Source organism: Aricia agestis, chromosome 12 (assembly GCF_905147365.1).
Source record: "Aricia agestis chromosome 12, ilAriAges1.1, whole genome shotgun sequence".
Classification (NCBI taxonomy): Eukaryota; Metazoa; Arthropoda; class Insecta; order Lepidoptera; family Lycaenidae; genus Aricia; species Aricia agestis.
Genome location: NC_056417.1, coordinates 4,805,617 through 4,831,070, shown reverse-complemented (window position 1 = coordinate 4,831,070; position 25,454 = coordinate 4,805,617). Strand labels below are relative to the sequence as shown.

The 25,454-nt window shown below is 36.5% G+C and overlaps 1 protein-coding gene across 1 annotated transcript in view; it reads right to left on the bottom strand.

Annotated features, from left to right (window-relative positions):
- LOC121732229 (voltage-dependent T-type calcium channel subunit alpha-1G) overlaps positions 1–25,454 on the bottom strand; it is a 181,590-nt gene that overhangs the window by 50,597 nt on the left and 105,539 nt on the right. Inside the window, exons 4-5 of the mRNA XM_042122044.1 lie at positions 2,733–2,844; positions 1,047–1,180 (exon numbers count right to left, since the gene is read on the bottom strand). Coding sequence (XP_041977978.1) covers positions 1,047–1,180; positions 2,733–2,844 — 246 coding nt within the window. The remainder of the gene's footprint in view (positions 1–1,046; positions 1,181–2,732; positions 2,845–25,454) is intronic.

Here is a 25,454-nt window from a genome sequence, read left to right as displayed (position 1 = left end):
AATTTGGTATGGAGATACTCCGAGTCCTGGGAAAGGACATAGGATACTTTTTATCCTTAAAAAATGTACGGTTCCCGCGCGATTAACTAATTTTGTCTCAACGGAGTTGCGTGCGTTGCGTTATCCAGTTCTAATAAAACTGAGAGTTACGATAAGTCTGAAACTATATACTCTTATTATTACTTTATTGAAATTAGGCTTGGTCTAAATCTTCTATGCTATTCTTTACCTCTAAATGTATTCTATTTACAAAATAAGGTATTCTTTTTTGCATTTCATACCCAGTAAACCTCACTTAATTTTTTCTTTACTGTTAAAGGAACCGTGAAAAATCTAGATAAAGAAAGATTAACATCATTTAGCTAGAATTTAATTTAAGAGAGAAATAAATGTAGCGGTCACAACATACGGGGCAGGGAAGATAGATGTGTAAATCTCCGTAACGCAATTCTCTGTTGAAAAGGGATTTTAAGATTAACACTGCTTGAAATAGCTATCTTTCTCTTTAGAAAAGGATACAGAAAGTAATTAAAAGTGTATTAAATCTTATATATATATAAAATTCTTGTGTCACAATGTTAGTTACCGTAGTTCTCCGAAACGTCTTTACTTTTACCAAATTTTATATGCATATTCAGTAGGTCTGAGAATCGGCTACTAGGTACTTTTTATATTGATAAACTGTGCATTACTTGAATAAATAATAGTAAATTATTACAACTCGAGACTGACGGCGACCATTGATCGTGCGACGGGATAGCGATGGACGTTGCCATGGTGGCATACATAATAGTCACTTCAATAAAATAATAATATGGACTTTATAATATGGTAAAACAACGTATGCCAGGACAGCTAGTTAATTCATATTAATGACTCATGTTGATGAGTTTGCGTTTGGTAATTATTTGTTATTGGAATTACCTAAATATTAATATATTTCGTAAAAATTCTGTACCGATTTTTCGGTCACACAGTAGACATTATTTTATAGTAATGCATTGCCCTGAAAATTAAATTAACTTCTTGATTCAAGAGCGACATACCCGGCCTGTACGATGAAGAAATCGAGCCGGTTCCAGGAGTCGGCGAGGTAGGTGCCGTGCCCGTACACGCCCATCGCCACCATCTTGATGGTCATCTCCAGCGTGAAGAACGCGAATATTATGTCGTCGAACACCTGCACATATTAATATGTTAACACCTATTTAATAGATGAGAAAGTATGTCAGTACTTAATGTAAATGCCATGAAAGCTTACAAGAAAGGACCTATCTTTACTAATATTATAAAAGATAGATGTACAGTTCTTTGTGGCTTAAAGTACATAAGTGTTCTAACTCCTAATGTTACCTCCTAATTGCGGCTACGTTTAACCTAAGAGCACTGCAGAGTATTAAAATAACGTCTATTAAAATGTGATTTGACTTCCGTAAAGTGGCTCCTAGTGTACTTATTCATAAAAAAGAGAGCAGAAAACTTTAAGTGTAATAAACAAACCAGAGTTATTACTAACAACGGTAAGGAATATAAATAAACTTGATTTATAAGTTTAATGATATTTTTATGTTCGCAACTCATACGTCTTGTCTATGAATAGCCATTTATTTTGATGAAGTGCTAATTATTTTATTTTGTTACAATTTGCACGAAAAGTTCATCTCTTGTAACGTTGCAGTGACTTTACGAATTAGCGTATTGTGATAAGCATTAAAAACATATTTTTTAGTTATTTAAATGTTTTTTTTTATTAAATAAGGGGGCAAACGAGCAAACGGGTCACCTGATGGAAAGCAACTTCCGTCGCCCATGGACACTCGCAGCATCAGAAGAGCTGCATGTGCGTTGCCGGCCTTTTAAGAGGGAATAGGGTAATAGGGGAGGGTAGGGAAGGGAAGGGAATGGTTGAGAGTAGGGAAGGGAATAGGGTAGGGGTTAGGGGATTGGGCCTCTGGTAAACTCACTCACTCGGCGAGCAAGCGCTGTTTCACGCCGGTTTTCTGTGAGAACGTGGTATTTATCCGGTCGAGCCGGCCCATTCGTGCCGAAGCATGGCTCTCCCACGTATAAATTATTATTTGTTAATAGACAAAATTATATAAGCAACCCTAATACACACAAAAATGTCAATGCTATGTTACTCTTGTCTTTTATTTTAGTAAAAGTTTTGCTATTTGGAGAATATTCTGAATACACACACATGCACACATACAGACACACACACATACACCAACGCTTCACACTGTATAAGTTTGGACGCCATTCATAAATCATATAAAATCTCTGTTTTTTATGAAATAAGGGGCAAACGAGCAAACGGGTCACCTGATAGAAAGTAACTTCCGTCGCCCATGGACACTCGCAACATCGGAAGAGCTGCAGGTGCATTGTCGGCCTTTTAAGAGGGAATAGGGGAGGGTAAGGAAGGGAATAGGGAAGGGTAGAGAAGGGAATAGGGTAGGGGATTGGGCCTCCGGTAAACTCACGGTTTCTGTGAGCCCGTGGTATTTCTCCGGTCGAATCGGCCCATTCATGCCGAAGCATGGCTCTACCACGTAAAGATGTACTATCAGAGAAGTTGATTCATACGTAGTTTGATCGCGTTATTAAAGTAAAAATTGAATTCATATAAATGGCGTAGGTCCGCCATCTGCCTACGAATCAATTTCTCGGATAGTACATGTTATCTCTATATAACGTGGTCTTAGCATCATACTTGGACTAGTCGTTACCTGTAATATCTTGCAGCGGTTGGTGACGCACTGGTCGTCGACGCACGGCTGGTACATGCCGAGCGTGACGCAGTTCAGCAGGATCACCAGCATTGACACCCGCTCGAACCACGTGCGTGGAGTTAAGGAAATTCGAAATTGGAATGAAAAAAAAACGTAGAAACATCCTTCACTATATCATAGTCTAACTTACGGAATCTTGTCGAGAAAGAGTGAATTTAAGGACGCTATCACATTTTAAAGAATTAGGAGTCACACTGCTAGGATATTTTGGTTTCAAATGAAAGATCATATTCATCTCCACGTCTATACCATAAAAAATTTATAGCCACATACAAAATTTTCACGTAAATACGTTTTAACCATCACAATAATCGCAAAAGATTAAAAAAATGGGGTTTGATGAGGTACCATTATAGCTAAATACACTGAACTAAGGAAAATAAATATACAAAAAAATTGTTCCTTAAATAAGCAACAATTTTTTTGGGACTAAATAGTCCCCTATACGAATAGCTAAATATTTTATATAAAAATAAATAACATTTCCATTTATAAGAAAAATAAGAAACGCTCTCAAATTTCTTCATACATTTTCGCCCAATCATGAAAGCGGCGAGCGTCGTAACCGCCACTGTACAAGGCGCGCTGATATTGAATGTTATTTTAATGTTCTTAACGTCGACATTCATACTGACCTGCTAATTTTTGTCATAATTTTTATGATAGCGTCCTTAAATCATAAATTACAAAGAGTTTGCGACGAGCAGTAGCATTTGGGTAATTAATTGAATGTATTACGTCTGGTACCTCAATAAGCTTATAAAATAAGTAAACACATGCATACATTGTCAATATTTATGGCACATTCAAGTTAATCTTAACAACAATTCAAATAATGTTGTTTAAAAAACTTATGATTTTATATTTTTTAAGAAAATAAATTAATGTCATGATCTATAATTTGATAATATGATCACTTGAACAGATTAAAAAATACTAACAAATATTATATCTTACGAAACAGTTAAAGGAAGAATTGTCTATAATCCATATTCTGAATGATCGACGTAGATTTAGAATATTGCAGATAGCTGCAAAATGTAACAACTTTTAACCCGTAGGCACTTAACAAACTGTAGCTAAGTTTTTAAATTTTACCTCTAGAATTGAAACATCCGCCATTTCGCAACGATATGGGTGGGTTAATTAAAAACAGTAGAACCGTGCAATCCCAATTAATCTGCTACAGATAATCAACGCGTGGATTTGTGGCAATGGACTGGCCGCGGTCTATACGTTTGTTATGTTTGTTGTTTATACGCAATTCGATTTAATCTAAACAACAACAAACGAATAAATTCAATGTTATGTTTCATTTTTTTGTGTTGTATGGTATTTACCGTTTAGTATATTTAATTATTATTACAGCTTTGTATTATCACAAAAGTAGCTCATATGGGGGAGTAGGTGAAATTAGAAAGTACATCAAGTAAAACCAAAGTAACAAGTGAACGATTTGTACACACCCAGAATTTAAGTTACTCAAGTTACACAATTTGACTACTAAAATATAATATAACTTGCTGTCCCGGTGAACTTTGTGTCACTTTAAAACCGTCCCTGGACTTCTACGAATATTTTAAGACTAAAATTAGCCCAATCCGTTAAGCCGTTTTCGAGTTTTAGCGTTACTAACACAATTGAAAATCCATTTTTATATATATAGATATTATCAAATTGCAACGTAACAAAACTACAATATATTTTAAAGGTATTAGTGTCCAAAAATAGAGTTAAGTTGCCTTGAGTAATATAATTGTTATAAAGTAATAAGAATATAGGATTTGCTCACAAATTCGTAACGAAAATTATGAAGAATGGAAGTAAACTTATACAAAAGAAGCGTACGATTGTAAGCGAGTTTTGGCCCTCGCGAGATCATTATGTATACAATTATTATTTTTGTATACAATTATTTTTTTTGTATACAAATATAATTTCTACGGCACAACCTTGTTATTTCTCACTTCGTTAAATAACGAATTGACAAAATAATGATGACAAAAAACGAGACTGTAAAAAGTGTAACTTCGATTCGTGCACGAAAGGTTCAGTACGAAACGAATAAGCAATTAGTTCAACACTAATGTGTTTCAAGTTCGTTTTGTACTCAGTCATATAGTTTATTTATACTTTATCCTGGTTCTAATTCTATAGCGTTTGTATAAAACGCTACAGCGGCAACAGAAGTGTATATGTGAAAAATTAATCTTACTATAGGTATACTGGTTCAATACACATAACCTAACAACATAACATCGAGGAAATTGATTCCTAGGTGGTTTCCAGACCTACGTCATTTGGTCGGATCATTTCAATTCAATGTACTATCTAAAATATACAGATATATTATATATACAAACTTTAAATATAAAACTATAAAAAGAAAAACTTGCCCAAGTCGTCCCCATCTGGCAGAGTGCCCAGCAAGCTGACAGCATTGCCACGTTGGATGGCAATTGCTATCCGCTGTGCCAGGTAGCTCCCAGCTCTGGGGTCTCGGGTGGCTTCAACAAGCTTCTTAGATATTTCAATGTTAATTGTGATCTATCGGTTGGGTTTGGCGTAACACGACCAAACTACGAAGGTCCCCCATCTGCCTAAGAATCAACTTCTCTGATAGTACAACAGTCTCTCTTCAGTCTGGAATGGTACGCGTATGTATGATTGGTCTTTAAAAAGGAGTCTGGATTTTCCCCTTTTAAGTACGGAACCCTAAACGTATAAAAGGCATGTATGACCTGATTTTAGGTATTATAATTATCTGTTACAGCCTGTAATATGCTCATAACACGACAGCACGAACATCGCTTTGTATAATTAATTCTCATAAATATAATAATTTTATATGATACAATTTTCATTATAAAATATTTACTTTTTGCTTTTCTGTTATTTAATTTGTGTTATAAAGACACTGTTATAACTGTACTTAGTTCGTATAAAGACTATATTTTGTAGCGTTATTTTTAATTGGCAAATTATTTTTAACAAAAAAAAAGGTTTATCACTGTTAGTCTCTACTTAATTGATGTAAAGTAGCGTTTAAAATATATTTTATTTATAAATAAAAAAAAATATATTTTATTTATAAGTAAAAACACTGTTATAGTACGGGAGCCCAGGAATTTTTTTTTTTATTACTATCAAGCAAATTTATTGTGAGTAGATTTTGATAAGACGAACAACATCTTTATTTGCGAAAAATCTCGAAAGTGGTAGCTAACAGAAATTGAAAGCTTTTCATAATTTGACTTGATGGTCCTAAAATATGAATTATTCTATATTTTGTAGGACAATGTTACTCTTAAATTATATGACTATTAACCTATCAATATACAAAAAATCAGCTTGTTAGGGTTCCGTTTTTGGGTTCAGTAGTCAACCAAGTTTGGTTGATTACAGAACCCTATACCGGAATAAATGTGTTGTTGGTCTTATCAACATGAAGCTACTCACAAAAAATTTGCTTGATAGTAATAAAAAAAATTGTTCTAGGGCTCCCGTACTATAGTAAGTTGAATCCTGCATTAAGAACTGCGTTTAAATTTAGAATGCTAGTTCATAAACTGTGCCTTTCATACCGGCAAGTAATTGGCAAAGAAATTGAGTGGTAATAAAGCAGCATAAAGCTTAGGCCAAACCTACGCGAACAGACGACTGCGAAGCGGAGCGTCAAGTTGTCAAATGTGTGTTTTGTATACAAAAAACACATTTGACAACTTGACGCTCCGTCACTGACGCGTAGGTTTGTTCTTAGCTTAATAGTCTCGAAACATAATTTTGAAAAGGTTCATAAGAACCGACCTATAAGGGTTTCTTTATCTAAATAAAAAACCCTTATACAGGGTGTAACAAAACTAAGTGATAAAACTTTAGGAGGTGTATTACATAGAGTTCACTGTAAAAGTAGCAATTCTGAAACACAATTTTTTGTGATTTGTGCAGGCTAACGCCCGAGCGCAATAAGGTTTCCCACAAAAAATTAAAAAAGGTTCCTCTTTTAGCGCTGCTACTTTCACAGTGATCTCCACTCAGGGAACTCATATACACTCTAAATTTAAGTTACACCTTGTATACACATTTCAGCCTTAAACTTGGCATAAACATGCATTTTAATACAAGGAAAATCTCAGAATTAGGCTAGCAACAGCAACATGTATAATTAAGGAGCCTCTGGGAGGCTGGTCATTAAGGTAATTCTACCTCACTCGCAGCCATGCCGAATAATTAAATAACGGTTATCTCGGCAGGATTAAGACGTACAAACAACTGTTTTGGGACACCAAACTGTGTAATAAAACCTAAGTGTAAGACTCAGGGTCAGAACTACAAGGATGATTTGACACGTGATGACATTGTCAAGGGATTGTCATTACGGTTATTCCCCCTCACTCGCAGCCACACCGATTAAATAACGGTTACTTTGGCAGGATAAAGATTGTGAAGACACCAACTGTGTAATGAAACGTTAGTGTGAGACTCAGGGTCAGAACTACAAGGATGATTTGACACCTGGATGACATTGTCAAGGGATTGTAATTACGGTAATTCCCCCTCACTCGCAGCCGCACCGATTAAATAACGGTTATCTCGGCAGGTTAAAGACGAACAAACAACTATTTTGAGGCACCAACTGTGCAATAAAACGTAAGTGTAAGACTCAGGGTTAGAGGTACAAGGATGATTTGATACGTTGATTGTTATAAGGGTTATTTGCAGATGGAATAGTTATCTAAAGGCAAATAATGACGAAACATAAGTGTGGTAAATTTTCAGGGTCAGAGATACAAGAATGATTTCGCGTGGATAACATTGTCATGGCGGCGGGTGAAAAAAAAAAGTCACGCAAAATAAATACAGATATAATTCGAGATTTGAATGCAATATAATACGTGGCATTGAAAAGTTGGCGTAGGTATATGACCTTAAATATTTAAAGCTATCAACTTTTTATTACCACTTTTCAAGATGGCGACGTTAGTTTCTTTTTTTTAGTTAGATGCTTATTTTAACTTTGGAAATGTTTCAAAACATACTTGTCAAGTAGGATTGTAAGTATAGAAATGTCATCTCTGGTAACATAAGGAGTTTAAAGTATAATTATTTATTTAAGAGTTTTAGTATCGAATTAAAGATGAAATATGAACAAAAAGAGTACACCAGTTTTGCTTAAAGTTAGTAATGAATTAAATCAAAGGTTTATGAAAAAGTAAAATTTTGTTTGACAAACTATTTGTTAATTGCCAAAACACACGAATGAATATATCGCACAAATGATATTCAAATAATTTTTATACAAAATTATTCCATAACTGCTTTGAATTTCTTCATATTATATACTTGTTATAGCTTTTTACTTTTCACTTTATCACTAAACCACCCTTGCCTCGTGAGCAAATCAAATAAAACTTACTACGCCCTCAGGTGACGTCTATGCTCGTATCGCTACGGCGTAGCACCGCTACGAACTGCTATAAAAACACTTCATTTTCAACCGAGTTTTTTTTCTTTTTAGGATCTGTAGTAGGTACATGTTGGGATAGTAATAAATAATAAAGGAGTCTTATACGTCCCTCTGTTCGTCTAATTGCTTGTCTGCTCTTCTTTTTACAAGAATTATAGTATGTAGCATAGAGATGTGAACTTATAGCTTATATACAGCGGGGCTAAAATGGTCGCTTTGGAGAATTTTTTCAAATCGCAAAATGGTCACTCTGCTTGCAATTCATATGTAGTAATTCGTACTAATTTGATATTCCTCAGTTTGACAGTTTTGACAATTCATTTGCTGAGTTGATCGAGAGGAATTGCTAAATGTGACCATTTTAGCCCCGCAGATCTCAGTTTTGCAATAATCCATACTTATATTTATAGTAAACTAGATGACGCCCGCAACTCCGTTGCGCCAAAATTCATTTATCGCGCGGGAACCGTACATTTTTTCGGAATAAAAAGTATCCTATGCCCTTCCTTGGGACTCAAAGTATCTTCATACCGAATTTCAGCTAAATCGGTTCAGCGGTTTGGGCATGAAGAGGTAACAGACAGACAGACAGACAGACGGACAGACAGACAGACACACTTTCGCATTTATAATATTATAGTATGGACTCCGTTGCGCCAAAATTCGTTTATCGTGCGAGAACCGTACATTTTCCGGACAAAAAGTATCCTATGTCCTTCCTCGGGACTAAAAGTATCTCCATACCGAATTTCAGCAAAATCGGTTCAGCGGTTTGGGCGTGAAGAGATAACAGACAGACAGACAGACACACTTTTGCATTATAGTGTATCTCGCTGTCTTGGTTTGTCTGTTTACCTCATCAGGCCTTAAACCTAAGTCCCAAATCAATAACACCTAAATCAATAATAAATAAATATAAATATAATTATATTTAAGGCATAAAGTGAGGGAAAAAACAGGGAGTTCAAAAGGCGAGGTCGCAATGTTTACGGGCCTAATTTAAGTAGTTAAAAGCCGTCGATTATCATGGAATATTAACGATAGTAGATAAGGTCAGTGCTGAATAATAAATGACCCCAGACCCGCATTACTCCTGATGGACCGATATAAGGACAATATGGAATAGAAATTCTACGTGATAGCATACCTACTACTCAGTCACACTTTTTAGGGTTTTCATCCCGAACTGATAGCGCTAATAGTATTTTTGACCTAGTAGGTCATAATATGGCATGTATCATTATAGAGGTAAATCTTATTATAATGTTAATTCAATACTTAATTATTGATGTTAGAACATCATCAACCCATTCACTAAATCCTGTATATTAGGTACTTTAGCATGAAATAGTTCCATACAAAGTTGAGCAGTATACGGAATAAAATCAATACGGGCATGTATAGGATGATTGATTTTATTGTCGCTAATGTCGCTCTCGGCTCGTAAAATAGTCGTTAAGTTGGCGTGTGTATTGTACAACTGACCGAATTAGCTTCCTTATATCATGGTGGCAATTTTGTTTTTGATATAAATAGTATATAATGTGTGCCTCTTAAATCTATAATAATATACTCTTTTAGGTACATTAGAAGACACATAATTTTATATCAATTTAAACATTTTATGGAGTTTTGTGTTACACAGCTATCTCATGGTTTTGAGTATACGATATTCAACTACGAAACTCTTAATTATTTGTAATAAAGCGTTTATTTGCTACATTAATAAAATAATTACTATCGTGGCTTCGATATTAGGTTTTTTTTTTTTTTTTTTAATGAAATAAGGGGGCAAACGAGCAAACGGGTCACCTGATGGAAAGCAACTTCCGTCGCCCATGGACACTCGCAGCATCAGAAGAGCTGCAAGTGCGTTGCCGGCCTTTTAAGAGGGAATAGGGTAATAGGGGAGGGTAGGGAAGGGAAGGGAAAAGTTTAGGGTAGGGAAGGGAATAGGGTAGGGGTTAGGGGATTGGGCCTCCGGTAAACTCACTCACTCGGCGAAACACAGCGCAAGCGCTGTTTCACGCCGGTTTTCTGTGAGAACGTGGTATTTATCCGGTCGAGCCGGCCCATTCGTGCCGAAGCATGGCTCTCCCACGTATAACTATATATATAGGTTGTCGTGCGAGACAGTATGAAGAGAAACCGTCGATCAAAATGACATTAAAAAAACGAGACTCACGGCCCGACGTTAAGGCTGCGTTTCCACCAGAGCTGAGCGGAGCTGTGTTGCGAGGAATGTGTTTTTGAGAACCAATAACATCGCCGCGCTGAGCGATGTCATGGCAAAGTCATGTCAATGAAGCGATTCTATTGGTTTTCAAAAACACATTCCTCGCAACACAGCTCCGCTTAGCTCTGGTGGAAACGCAGCCTTATGATGATAAAATATATTAATATGTAGATTAGGTTGTTTGGGAATATTCATAAATAAGTATCACGTTTCATTTATCATATTTTCAACTCACCAAAAAAATAAACTTATCATATAATAAACATTTTTATTACAGAAAGAAAGACAAAATGACTAATTTCGTTGTAAATATGTTAATATCCTGCGACATTCACTACATTTGATGACTATGCCAACAAATGTTTGGCATATTCATCAAAGGAAGGATATGCCAAACACGCTGTTTAAACATTTCGTATGTTTGTAAATGTCACCGCCGTCTTTGTCAGTACAATATTATAGCTCTAAGGAATTTCATCGCGTTACATTCTCGCGCACGTGTCTCGAAATCCATACTTACTAATATTATAAATGCGAAATTGTGTATCTCTCTCTATATTCCTGGCTGTTTGTCACCTCTTCACGATAAAACCACTGAACCGATTTTACTGGAATTTAGTATAGAGATACTTTAAGTCCCGGGAAAGGACATAGGATACTTTTTGTCCCGGAAAAATGTACGGTTCCCGCGCGATAAACGATTTTTTTTTATTCTTGCTCCCCCGTACATTATACAGATAGATTACCTTTCTTGTTTTGCTACATTGTAGTTGTTTAAGGATGCATATAAGGTCAAATTGAGTACTACATCCAATCAAATTATGAAAGTACTAAATATGTAAAAAATTGGACACCCAGACACTTATTATTCATTATAATGATTTTTTATAATAGATTTTTAAAGAACTATTCGATATTTAATTATTATTGAAAAAAAAAATTGTTGTAATTTGACTACCGCAAATGTCGGCCAAGAAAGCTCGGCAAAGTTATAAATGAAGGTGGCGAAAAAAGGAACTAACGCTGGCACATACAAAAACGACATATTTGACAGTTCTTTACCAGCAGCGCCCCCGCCCAAGTTCATATAAAGTCTTGTCGCACCCTTCGAAGGATAATTTTCATAAATTTCAATTTGAAATATTTCCCCAGAAATACCGGTGAACCCACTTTTATTTGGGCTTAAAAAAATCGCAAATCGTACAAAGAAATTGATAAGCAGTTTTTTAGATGTTCATCTTTGATACAAAGTTACCAATTCTGATGAATTCTCAAAAATTGTAACACTTCCGGCAAACATTACGTATGATAAATGGAATTTTTAAAATGAATTATTTCACGTAACTTGTCGGTAAGGTATTGATTTTTTGGTATCAATCGATGCAGGATGTTATATTCTACTATATATTTCGAATTTAGGTCAGAATCTTTGAATTTATAAATGTTATATACATCCTTAAAAAGTGATTTACAATTTGGGTTACAGTTATACAGTAAGTAGCATGGGCGTACCCAGGTTCTGGGCCAAGGGGGGACAAATCAAATTTTTTATAAGCTAGGTGTTTATAAAGAATAAAAAAATATATCATTTTTAGTTGTAAAATATTGTATTGCAAACAAATGGCAAAGATTAGTTTTCTTAATTTTTATAGATAAAAGTAATAGATAAGATACTTAGTAGGGACGTCCACATGATCCAGGGGTGGGCAGCCGCCCCCCCCCCCTGGGTATGCCCATGCTAAGTAGTAACTAAACTAGGCCTTTACATCCGTTGTGGATGATCTATACAGTATTTTTCAGAGCGAAGTAACCACTCCTCAAATACTGTAGTGCCTGGGACAAGATTTTTAAATGTCCGTATGGTTGCCCGAGCGCATACGGCATTCTCGCATCATAGTCGGCCTAGTCCAGAGGAAAGAACTAGTCAATACGTCTGGGACCAACTATGTGCGGGTTTCCTCACGATGTTTTCCTTCACCGTACGAGCGTGCGTATTATGTACTTGAGATCAGAAAATGTCTCATAGGTACACGCTTCCACCCGGGTTCGAACCTGCACCTTCTAGGAGTGCGAACGGAAGGTCTACCCACTAGGCCACGGACTCTCAAGTTTTTTTTTAAGTAGTAACTATTACTGTCTTAAAAGCCTGTTCTAAAGAGTAATGTTAAAGCTAGACATATAAGTTTAAATGTGTGGGATCATGAACGTTAACTTAGCAGATTAATCTTCGCCATTAGGATAATTTAGATGATCTTATGAAATATCTTCAGAGGCACTCCAACTTCTAATTACTTTGTTTTGAAGTTTATTAAACAATCGAAGTTAAAATGGAACTTTTGCTGTTTTATTGGGAGTTGAAGATGTTATTCACATTTAACTGGTAATTTAATTAATTAGAACGGCCTTCTTCCTGCTAAGTGATATTAATGCGTTTGTTAATAACGATGTTATAATTTAAAATTTTTATTTTGGGTTTTATCCCCCATCAAATATAATTTTTGTTTTACTTTACTTTTTTAATGTTTTAATTAAAAGAAACCAAGAACACAGTAAGCCAGTTTGCCTATTTTTTTCGTATATGAATAAAATGATACAAACTTTTGTGACTATACAGAGTGTAACAAACTGAGTGAAAATACTTTAGGGTGTGTATGTGTCCCTTATACGAGGGTGGTCCGATAAGTACTTAGCCTACAAAAGAAAAACGAACATTTTGGAAAAGTGGCGATTTATTTCTCGACGTAGTCTCCTTTTAGCTCGATACACTTAACCCAGCGATGCTCCAACTTCTTTATCCCATCTGAAATGTTTTCTCGAGGTCTGCAAAAAAGGCCTCCGTGGCGGCAACGACCTGCTCATTCGACTCAAATTTCTGCCCGGCGAGTAACCTTTTCGAGTTTGGAAATAAAAAGAAGTCGCAGGGGGCCAAATCCGGAGAATACGGTGGATGGGGCAGCAGTTCGTAGCCCAATTCGACTAATTTGGCCGTGGCGAGGGCGGAGGTGTGAGCCGGTGCGTTGTCATGGTGGAAGAGCACTTTTTTCTTCGCCAAATGGGGCCGTTTTTTCTGCAATTCGGCGTCGAACCGGCCCAATAATTCGGCATAGTACAAACCTGTGATCGTTTTACCCTTCACCAAGTAGTCGATGTAGATCACACCGTGTGAATCCCAGAAAACGGTGGCCATCACCTTTCCGGCTGATAGGACAGTCTTCGCCTTCTTCGGAGCACGTTCGCCAGGTGAAGTCCACTGTTTCGACTGTTCCTTGGTCTCTGGCGTATACCAGTGGATCCATGTTTCATCGGCGGTCACGAAACGACGCAGAAACTCCTTCGGATTGCGCTTAAACAGCGTCAAACACTGATCTGAAATGATCTCACGGTTACGCTTGTTATCTGGAGTGAGCAAACGCGGCACCCATCGCGCCGACAGCTTTCTCATGCCCAAAATTTCATGCAGGATATGTCCCACGCGGTCTTTCGAGATGCCTACTGTCTCAGCTATCTCGCGTATCTTCAATCGCGGTCTGCCAACACGAGATCGTGGATTTTTGTCACATTATCATCCGTAGTGGCCGTTTTCGGGGTACCTGGGCGTGGCTCATCAAAAACCGACGTGCGACCACGCCGAAACTCGTTAAACCAATTTTTGACGGTCGCCATCGAAGGAGAAGAGTCACCGTACACAGAATCCAAGCGCTCTTTGATTTCGGTGCGTGATTTCCCTTCCAAAAACAAGAATCGAATCACCGATCGATATTGCTCTTTTTCCATTTTTCTAAAATCTGCGGACACGCCGGATTCCACCTGCGGTCAAAATCAAATTAAGAGTCCGATTTGGCTGAAATTTTAACAGTAGCCGTCTACGAGAATATACTACACGATAATAAATTTATCTTGCAATAATGGCGCCACTGGGCGGTGAGGCTAAGTACTTATCGGACCGCCCTACTATTATAGACTTCACTGTGAAAGTAGCAGCACAGAACGACCATTTTCTTAGATTTGTACCTGCAAGCGTCCCAGCGTCAGAGATTTCCATACATTTTTTTTAAAGTTACTTTTTCAGCGCTGTTTCTTTCACTGTGATCTCTATATAAGGAACACACACACAACCTAAGGTATTATCACTAAGTTTTGTTACACCCTGTAGTCTTATAGCCTAGACCACGGGTCGGCAAGTAATTTTGGGTGGGGTCCGGATACTGTCGGAAAATTTTAACGAGGTCCAGAAAAAAAAACTTGTCCTATGTAGCTTAAACCTTACCTTTGTATTCATTGATACTTGGTATAAAATACATCAGAATATTTCGCGGTCCGAGTTTCGACCTTTCGCGGTCCGCCTGTTGCCGACCGCTGGCCTAGACTATTATAACATGAAAGGTTTCTTCACTGTTATAAAAATAAGCTATCACATCTTAAGCTACAGCTGACTAACTATTCAACCAGTTAATGAATAGTTCCTATAAACTTGAATGAGAAACATCAAACTACATTCTAGTTTGGTGTTCTAAAATGTATTTTTAATTAGGTTAAAACTTTCATAGCTTTGCTCTAGAATTCTAGATAAAAATTAATATAGCGCACGTGTAGTAAACATGGGCGTTGGAATAAAAACTTTATTTTATAATAATTAAAGTACAAATTAAGTTGTCTGTGGAGACAGAGAAAAAGAAACTAACAGCTACGATGCAATTATCTATAGACGCTTCACACCACGTCAGTCTAGTCCCGTGGTAAGTACCCGAAAGACTTGTGCTACGGGTACCAGACAACGCAAAATATATCTAATACTAATAATGTTATTCACATTAAGATTTTTATTACATAATACACATATTTAATACACATCAATGACCCATATAGAAACTTTTTATTTCGTCGGCGGGATTCAAACCCGCGACACCCGCGAGCGCTGACTACGTGCTCAACCACAGAGCCACAGAGGTCGTCAAACTTTTAGCTACTATGCCAGGCAGTATGGCATACAATTCGTTAATCCGTCAACAATCCAACGAGGGAATGTGGCCTCGCTCTAAACGGCAGTTGCTTGTCATTAGCCAACTAAACTTTTTCGGAATATTTTACCAAATTTTATTGAAGAAGTTAAACATTTAAAGCCAAATATAAGTGAGAATTAATGTCCACTTTAAATTCTCCGCACCCTTAAATTTCGTACGTTTTTTGTTTTATTTTACGGTCGTAAAAATAAAAAGTACTACAAAACGCCTCTCAAAAATATTGTTAACGTAAAATTTCGAGCAGATTTTCATTAAGAATGCAGTGCCAGTTAAAGTATTTTTAACGTTCCATAAAAACGACGCAACTGATAAGATACTTAAAAGTTTCGAGAAAGTTCTTTGAGAGCTTAATGGAAACCTTTTGGAAAAAAATGTAAGTAATGTATTAGTTTTACTAAGTAGCTGGTGGTACAAACGTGTGTAAGAACTGATATTTGAACGTACCGTCAAATAAATAATTGATTTATAACCTGACTGACGTCTACGTCATTTGGTCAAGTAATGTCAATAATTAAATGTCAGTCGTATCTGTCGGCAGCGTTTGACTGAAGAGGGCGACTAAAGCAAAAAATCAAACATCGTTCTTCTCTCTTCACACTCACGCCCGTCTTCCATATGCCAGGTGAAAAAGGATGACGCGGATTCATCTCCATATTAGTTTTTTCACAATAACACTTTAAAAATCCGCTAGGTCAGTTTCTTAATGATAGAATTTTATACAATGTATTAAAATATTAACACCTAAGTTTAATGCACGGTAATGGCAATATATGAAAAATTAGTGAAAATTATCATCTTTGTGATTTTTTCTATCGTGAAAATTTTGAGATATCGTGTTTTCGCTAGGTCAAATCCTCGGAAATATAATGTAGTATCTTTTTTTAGAAAATGAAACAATTCGGGGCTTATTTTCAAGTTTAAAAATGAATTATAAAGTCGCCCCCTTAATGCGACCTAATTCTATGTGCCTATGAATCAACTTCTTTCATAGTACTTTACTACACTTGAACAAATTTTTAGGACAACAATAGTTAAAAGCCGAGCTTTGTGAGGGTTCGCGTCGTCACACCTTGACTGACTGATGATAACACATCTATATATAAATAAAGATTACTGTGTTAAAGCACAAATCAATAGGCGTGATCGCCGCGCTGTCGGCACACCGCATCCGCGGTGTACCGACTACATATAATACTGATAATAATACGATACTGACAATAATAATATAATAATAATAATATTTATGGACGCTTCACACCACGTCAGTCTAGCCCCGTGCTAAGTACCTAAAGGACTTGTGTTACAGGTACCAGACAACGGAAATATATTTAATACTTTTATACTATACATATATTTAAGATTTTTATTATATCATACACATATTTAATACACATCCAGACCCGGGAACATTGAAAACTTTTTGTTCCGTCGGCGGGATTCGAACCCGCGACCCCCGGCTTGAGCTACCGACGCGCTCTCCACTGAGCCACAGAGGTCGTCAATACTGGTGAGCATATCGTCGGTGAGCCGACGGTAAAAGGTTAGTTCAATATCAAAATCCATTTCGGGTGGTCGCGGTGCGGTTCCGTAAAGTGTACCACAAAATGTTTAGATTTTGGGACAAACTAGGGCTCGTTTCGCTAGCCCTGATATTTTTTTCTATAACAGTAGTTAGAATGTTTAAACATTGCAAAAATCAGTATTTTAAGTTAGATAAAAATATCGTATGCCTCATCCCCTTGCCCTAATTTATCAGGAAAATAATTTATCAAAGAAAATTTCTTATTCGCGAAAAAGTAGATTAATAGATAAATTATACACAATAAAGCCAGAGGAAATTCTTGAATACTTATTTACACCTCATTCATTTTCAGTTCATTTAGAATTTATCATTTCTTAGTATTACTCTGAGAAAAATATTTTTAGAGAAAAAGCAGGTGTAAGTACATTTTTTTATTTAGTTAATTTTATTTTACTTTACCAAATTAAATAAATTAATTCACTGGGTGTAAATTTTCACATGAGTGGGTACCAAAAATTGAAGTAGTATAATTCAGAGTGAAAGTGTTTGCTTAAATAAAGTAAATAGGCACTTCTCTTATTCTTATATTGTAGTGCAGAGGTTCCTAAAATTATCTCGTCTACCTCCCACTTTAAGAACAAATTATATTTTAGCGCCCCCCTTGTTTCAATTTAAAATCCATCCTGATGAAATAAATCACCCCCAAGCCTCTACACAACGCCCCATTTTTTTCTGGGTCCCACACCGCCCCCCTTTAAACCTTCAGCGCCCACAAGAGGGCGTTATCTCCCACTTCGGGAAAGGCTGATCAAGTGGGAAGGATGACTGATACGACTGATTAGCGAACGCACGGTTTGGCGGCTACACAGTACTAAGAATAATAATAATTTTATTACACGTATAATATTGTAAGTGACAGAGCGACCGCGCCGCTATTTAAATAAATCGTTAAGTATAATATTAGCTAGTAATCTCGCGGTATTGTGGCCGAACCGCTCGTTCGCGCGGACGTATTATATAAATCCAGCGTTAGAGACACTGCGGACGTTTATCATATCTATCCGATGCATAGATCATCTTTCTTGTCCAACGATTAGGTGAGCAGCCTGCATTGGTTGAGACTAGCTTTAAAATAACGTTTTTGTAAAGCGGGAAACAAACCCGCGACACCCGAGTCATATAAAAAACGCTCTAAACCACTACGGTCTAGTAGCCTTTAAAAAGTGTACAATGTTTTTGTAACTCAAAACTATAATAGGCCTTTTGAGGCCTTTTTAGAGTTCAGAATCTTCTCAAACAAAGTATTTAGGGCGTCAATAAGGCTGTCCTTTTTGTTGACCCTTACCACAGTATAATAATAAACAGAATACCACTTTATATTTTTGAAATTGCACCGGCGTGAAACAGCGCTTGGGCTGTGTTTCGCCGAGTGATTGAGTTTACCGGAGGCCCAATCCCCTACCCTATTCCCTTCTCTACCCTCCCCTATTACCCTATTCCCTCTTAAAAGGCCGGTAATGCACTTGAAGCTCTTCCAATGCTGCGAGTGTCCATGGGCGACGGAAGTCCAGTTCCATATTCAGGTGACCCGTTGGCTCGTTTGCCCCCCCTTATTTCATAAAAAAAAAAAAGAAATGACTTGAATCGACCGCATATATCGTGATGTTGAATAACTTTATAGAGTACAGGGTAATCTTAACGCATTAACGCTGTGTGACGCCAAAAATTGGCCCCAGCTCTTGTTGTTACTGTTATACTGTTTATATTTGTACTGTGTCCTCACTCTAATGACCTGTAAACGAGTTTCCGCCCACTTGGACTTTCGACGTAAAAAACTACCCGACCTTTTGTTTACGTCGCATTAGCGTGGGGGTGTTGGGTAAGGAAGATTTTTGTGACTAATATTATCATCAACTAGATTTAATTAACCATTCAATACTGTTTAATTATTATGATGTTTCGTGTGATGCTGTAAATAAAAATATTCTTATTCTTATTCCGTGTGGCTTCGCCCGCGTAAATTAGGAATTTCAGGGAAACTTATACGAGGTAGAGCCATGCTTCGGCACGAATGGGCCGGCTCGATCTGAGAAATACCAAGGGCTCACAGAAAACCGGCGTGAAACCGCGCTTGCTTGTTTCGCCGAGTGTGGTGAGTTTACCGGAGGCCCAATTCTCTTCCCTTCCCTATTCCCTTCCTTACCTCGCCTACCCTGTAATCCTATTCCCACTTAAAAGGCCGGCAACGCACCTGCAGCTCTTCTGATGTTGCATGTGTCCATGGGCGACGCAAGTTGCTTTCCATGAGGTAACCCGTTTGCTGGTTTGCCCCCTTATATCATTAAAAAACCGTACATTTTCAACAAATAAATAGCCTATGTCTCACGTGGTATACTCTATTTCTGTGCCAAATAACATAAAAATTGCTACAGTACTTCGTGAAATAAGCACTTTCAAATATGTATTTTTCCCCGCTGTTTTTCACATTTTCCTTTTTGTCTTCGCTCCAATAATATCTTCGCGTGATCTTAGCGTGATAATATATAGCCTATAGCCTTACTCGATAAATAGGCTATAAAACATTGAAAGATTTTTTTTAAATCAGACCAGTAGTTCCTGAGATTAGCGCGTTCAAACAAACAAACTCTTCCGCTATAACAAGTAAGTGATGGAGGAATAGTTAGATACACGACTAATAATAATGCATACGAATATTAAAAATGTGAAAGTGTGTCTGTCTGTCTGTCTGTCTGTTCCCTCCTCACGCTTAAACCGCTGAACCGAATTTAATGAAATATGACAGGGAGATACTTTGAATCCCGAGAAGGAAAAATATTTTACAGCTGATATTAATTGCTATTGAGCTATGCGGTGGTACTGCATATAATATAACATTAAACTAAACGTAAGCTAGTTAAATTTAGTGTAAAATTACTATCTATCTATATCTATATATATAAAACTCAAAGGTGACTGACTGATTGACATAGTGATCTATCAACGCACAGCCCAAACCACTGGACCGATCGAGCTGTTTGGCATGCAGGTAGATGTTATAACGTAGGCATCCGCTAAGAAAGGATTTTGATAAATTCCAACCCCAAGGGGTTCATTTAAGGGATGAAAATTTGTATATAATAATACTTCTTAACGCGAGCGAAGCCGCGGGCAAAAGCTCGTTTATAATAATAGTCAATCTTCCCATTATTGTTCTTAGATTTCCGTTTGAAAAAACTAGGAATGCCAATGTTAAGATTTTTGTTGTTAGATTTTAGTTTGTTTTTTGTTGTCTGACCATATTTTGAAAAATAAAAAAATTAAAATTCTTCCTCTCTTCCTATTTAAATACATAATCAAAACCAGTAAGACTACCATTACAAGTATACTTTTAAGCAATTTAATCAGCATAAACTGTCTCTAGCAACGAAAGTTCTAAATGAAAATCTCATTACACTCAGCTGTTTTTTAGTTTTTTAACTATTCGTTAATTTGTGCTGGTTAAAAAGTTTTATTGCTACTTCGTAATTCAATGAAATTAAAGTTTAATTTAAATCTTATTATTTAGTAACTGCAGATAGTAAAGTCCATTTAATTTGTGCTTGTTAATTAATTTTTAATCAGGACTTTTTTAAGTAAGTTAAATGTTTTAGAAACGTAAAAAACTTACTAAATTATTATGTGTATTGGTTCGTTAGTCTTTTACTCAAAGACTTATTAAACGGAACCTTTAGGTAGTAAAAGTATTAGAACACAAAAGTTGTAAAAAGTAAGCTGAGCTGTACAAAAGTAAATATTCAAAATTCATCTCAAAATATTTGTTAACTCTACGTTCAGTGCTTAATAGTATCCCGATGTATCTAAAATTTTAATTCTATAAGATGTATCCATATATGTATCCATTAAAAAAAAATCATTAAGTAATGTTCAGTAAGTAAAGTTTCATTATCTATGTTTAGAAAACGAAACAATTCGGGGAATATTTTCAAGTAAGTATAATAATGAATTATAAAAAGGACAATTTTGGGTTAGTCGTCCCCTTAATATATTATTATTGTAAACTTTATTGATGAGCGCATCTCGCCGTCAAACAGTTAGCTTAGCGAGATTTAATATGAAGCAATATTATGTAGAGTTTTATAAAAAATATATATCCGTATAAATATATTTAAAAAAATATCCTTTCCCGGGTCTCGAAGTATCTCTATAAGTGGGTACTTTTTATTTAAAATCGGTTCAGTATTTTAAGCGTGAAGGGGTAACAGACAGACATAACTTTTCGCGTTTATAATATTAGTATGGATTCACATTATCGAGTGGGCGGAGTTAAGTTAAGTGAGCCTAGTTTATCATTTGGCATCCTGTAGATGTCGACTCCCACGAAAGTATTAAAGTTTAATCTTCAGGAGAAGGGAGTTATTGTTTTAGTACTGCAGTAACAATACACTTCCTTGGGTACAAATGGCGAAAAGGGTTTTAATTATTATGGGTACTTCGAAAACTTGCAATCGATAATTTTAACAACGAAATTAGAAAACTAAAATATCCTGTGGTAATTGACACAAAGTGTCGCTAAAGGTGACGTTCCGATCAACACGGCAAGCGCCCGCGACCGACAATAATTCAATTAAAATACCACTTTCCCGTGTTTCAAAGTATCCCCTCACCTAATTTCATAAAAATCGGTTCAGTGCAGTGGTAAGGGCCGGGACACGACGGGACGTGGTACGACATCGCGTCGTAGAAAATCACGTAGAAATTAAATGATGAGTAGTAGCTTTTTACGACGCATGTCGTAGATTCCCACGACACGACGTCGTGTCGTGTTTTTGTGTCCCGTCCCTAAGGGGGTGAATAGGTAACAAACAGACAGACATACACACTTTCTTAATATAATATTAAGCAAGGAAGTAAAGATTTAATGATCCAGCAAAATTGTACATACCTTTAAATGGTTATATCATTAAAAATCTTTAAATACATTTTTATTTTAATTGAAATTATCAGACTGTGAACGAATGCCAATATTTCCATTAAATGTCAGAAAGATAATGATTTTTGACTATAATACCTTTGAAGTACACGGTAATGGAATTTGAAAGGACGTTTCATCTTCACAAATATTCATGGTTCGCAAAGAGATAATTAAATTTCTTTATGTTGTATCACAAAGTATTTGTTTTGTATGTGCAAAGAATTTTATTGAATACGAAATATAATGTTTTTTATGGAGAAATATTATTTATTTTTCCTCATACAATTCCTATAAAGAAATAAAATAAGTAATTTACATTAAATATTTGTCTTTGTCACTAAAAACGGCTGGGACGGTTTAGTTTCCATATTCAGTAGGTCTGAGAAACAACCACAATATAATTTTTTATACCTTTTCAAGCTTAAACTCAGGACTATTTTCGATGAAATCGGACATAAGATACTATGCTAAATGTACGGTTCACGCGCAATAAACGACGCAACGGGATTGCGGGATTCAACTAGTAATATAATACTCGTAACTCAATAATACATTAATAGAAGTTATCGGGCAAACATCGAAACTATCGCAGTTACTAGTTAGTTTTAACTCGATCTGCGATTTGCGCTTATTGTTAGTGTTAGTCCCGCCAACTGTCAAACTGCTACCGAATTCCGACTCCCGGTGGAAATTGGCCATCGTGCAGCAAAAGTGTGACACATTCGAGGATTTTTTGATATTAGTATGCATTTTATTAGGGAAAAATCTGTTAATAAACATTTAATGTAATAAATACTTTCGTAATTAGGATTTCCAAGTGTTTTCATCGTTATCATAACACTTTCACTTATGCCATAGCTTATTAACATCTTTCTAGTACTGTTTTTCTAACGCCTCCGTGGTCCAGTGGCTTAGAGCGTGGCTCTTGACTCGGAGGTTGTGGGTTCGATTCCCGCGTTAGAAACATGTTATTTCTAAGTTTGGTTAGGAGTTAGGACAATGCAGGCTGATCACCTGATTATCTGACAAGTAAGATGATCCATGCGTCGGATGGGCATGTAAAAAGTCGGTTCTGCGCCTGATCTCTCGCCAGTCGTATCGGTCTTCCGTCCCACTGGGTTATGAGAGTAAAGGAATAGAGAGTGCTCTTGTGTACTGCGCACACACTTGAGCACTATACAATTACTCCTGCGTATCTGGCTTGGTTTCAATGAAACTGACCACCGTAACCGAAACCGGTGTGGGAGTTATTATTATTATTTCTAGTCCTCTGGGTCAAGAAGAACCAAATAATTAAATCCATACTATCCGCATCCATGTTTAATATTACAAATGCGAATGTGTGTATCTGTCTCATGTATGTTACCTCCTCTCGCCAAAACCGCTGAACTGATTTTGGTGTAATTTGGTATGGAGAGACTACACCCGGAAAAAGACGAAGGATATACTTCATATCGCGGAAAAATGTACGGTTACCGCGTGATTAACGAATTTCGGTGTAGACTGTAGACGGAGTTACCGTCGTCATCTAGTTTAATAATAATTATAATTTTAATTCAGGTGTGATTGTAGGTGTGTAAACTCATGCAATTTTAATAACTACCGTCACCTGAGGCGCGAACTAAATTACGAGTGTGCCCGGGGAGTCATTTATCATGGCAGTACATTCCAATGTACATTAACCGGGGAGCAATTTGTTTATAAGCTGTGTGATTGTTTTACAATCATCATCGTCTATGTTTTTACGCACTCAGTATCCGCTGAGTGCGTAGAAAGAGATATAGGCGCGTTGCTGAGAGCGTAGAAATTCACTGACGTGTCGCTTTTTAACCGACTTCCAAAATTGAGAAGGTTTCTCAATTGGACCGCATATATTTATAATTGTGTTATATCTTCTTGAGTTTTATATGTCTTTCACGTACCGAAAGCAAGATAGCAATAATTTGTTATCAAGCCGAAATGCAATTAATATAGGTGGACAAAATGTAGCTTTCACAAATTGAACATATTTATTTATTAAGTTTCCGCGACTCAAAGTATCTGAATAACTATTTATATTAGTTCAGAGGTTTGAACGTAAATAACTTACAGACATTCAACTTTTGCATTTACAATTTAAACGAAAATATTCTATACTTTATCCCCTCTAATGTGTTTTTTTTTAATTAAAAATAATGTTCTAGAGCAGCGGTCGGCAACCTTTTGGCCCTTGCCACAAGGTGGCAAAATAAACTAAAGGCGGGCCGCAGGCCTCATACTCGTATTAACGATTAATGAAGGGAAATAGGGTGTTTGTAATAAAATGACACAAACAGTTAGTTCTTAGGAGGGAATTACTACTTGCAATATTACAAAACATTGTTTTTGATACGTTATAGAACTTATTCATAGCACATTCACGGGCTGCGACGTTCGCGGGCCGCGTGTTGTCGACCACTGTTCTAGAGTATTATTATTGATGCTTCAGAATATCGACGAGGCTTTCAGCGGCAATAGAAGTACAATGAACGTAAACAGGCATTGTTCATTGTTTCCACTTCCATAAATGGGCTATGAATGAATAATTCATTACTTTGATGCGGCAGATCTGAAGATGAACTCTAGACAAGTAGACATAATATTTTGTTATTTAAATTACTAGCTGTCCCGGTGAACTTTGTGTCACTTTAAAACCTTCCCTGGACTTCTACGAATATTTTTAGACTAAAATCAGACCAATCCGTTCAGCGGTTTTCGAGTTTTATCGCGACTAACACTTTTGAAAATCTATTTTTATATATAAGAAGATTATTTTTTACTAGATGACGCCTGCAGATGACGATGAGCCCAAATTGGTTTATTTTTCGGGATAAAAAGTATCCTAATATGTCCTTCCCCGGGACTCAAAGTATCTCCATATCGAAGAGGTAACAGTACGTATACACTTACACAAGCATGATTGAACATGATTTCTATGAGATTAAATTGTCAACGTGCGGCACGTGCCGACTGGATGTCAAAAAAAGAGTACTGCTGTCATGTATCACACGTCTCTTTTTACCACGTAGTGTTACTGATAGTGACATCTCTCTTGTTCAGGCCTTTGTTTCTCTATTCCGCTAGGTATATTAACTTTATGAATATAATACAGACACCTCATTAAAATATGGAATAATTTACGAGAATTTTTTAAAGTAAACGTATAGCCCGCTATTTAGGGTCGAATTAAGGGTTAACGATTATTTCTAATATATTAATTTCAGTAGTTATCTACCTAGACACAGTCACTATGCATGTATTTAGTAAAAGAGCCACTTGCCTCTATAAAATTAAAATTTAGCGAGAAAGCTCCTTCACAATCTGTCACCGGTCCCAACGGAATTTTTATTCAAGACTCGCGACGTTTTCAGGACATTAATATCAATTTTAGCACCTAGATGCCAGCAAGCTCGTTCTGTCAAA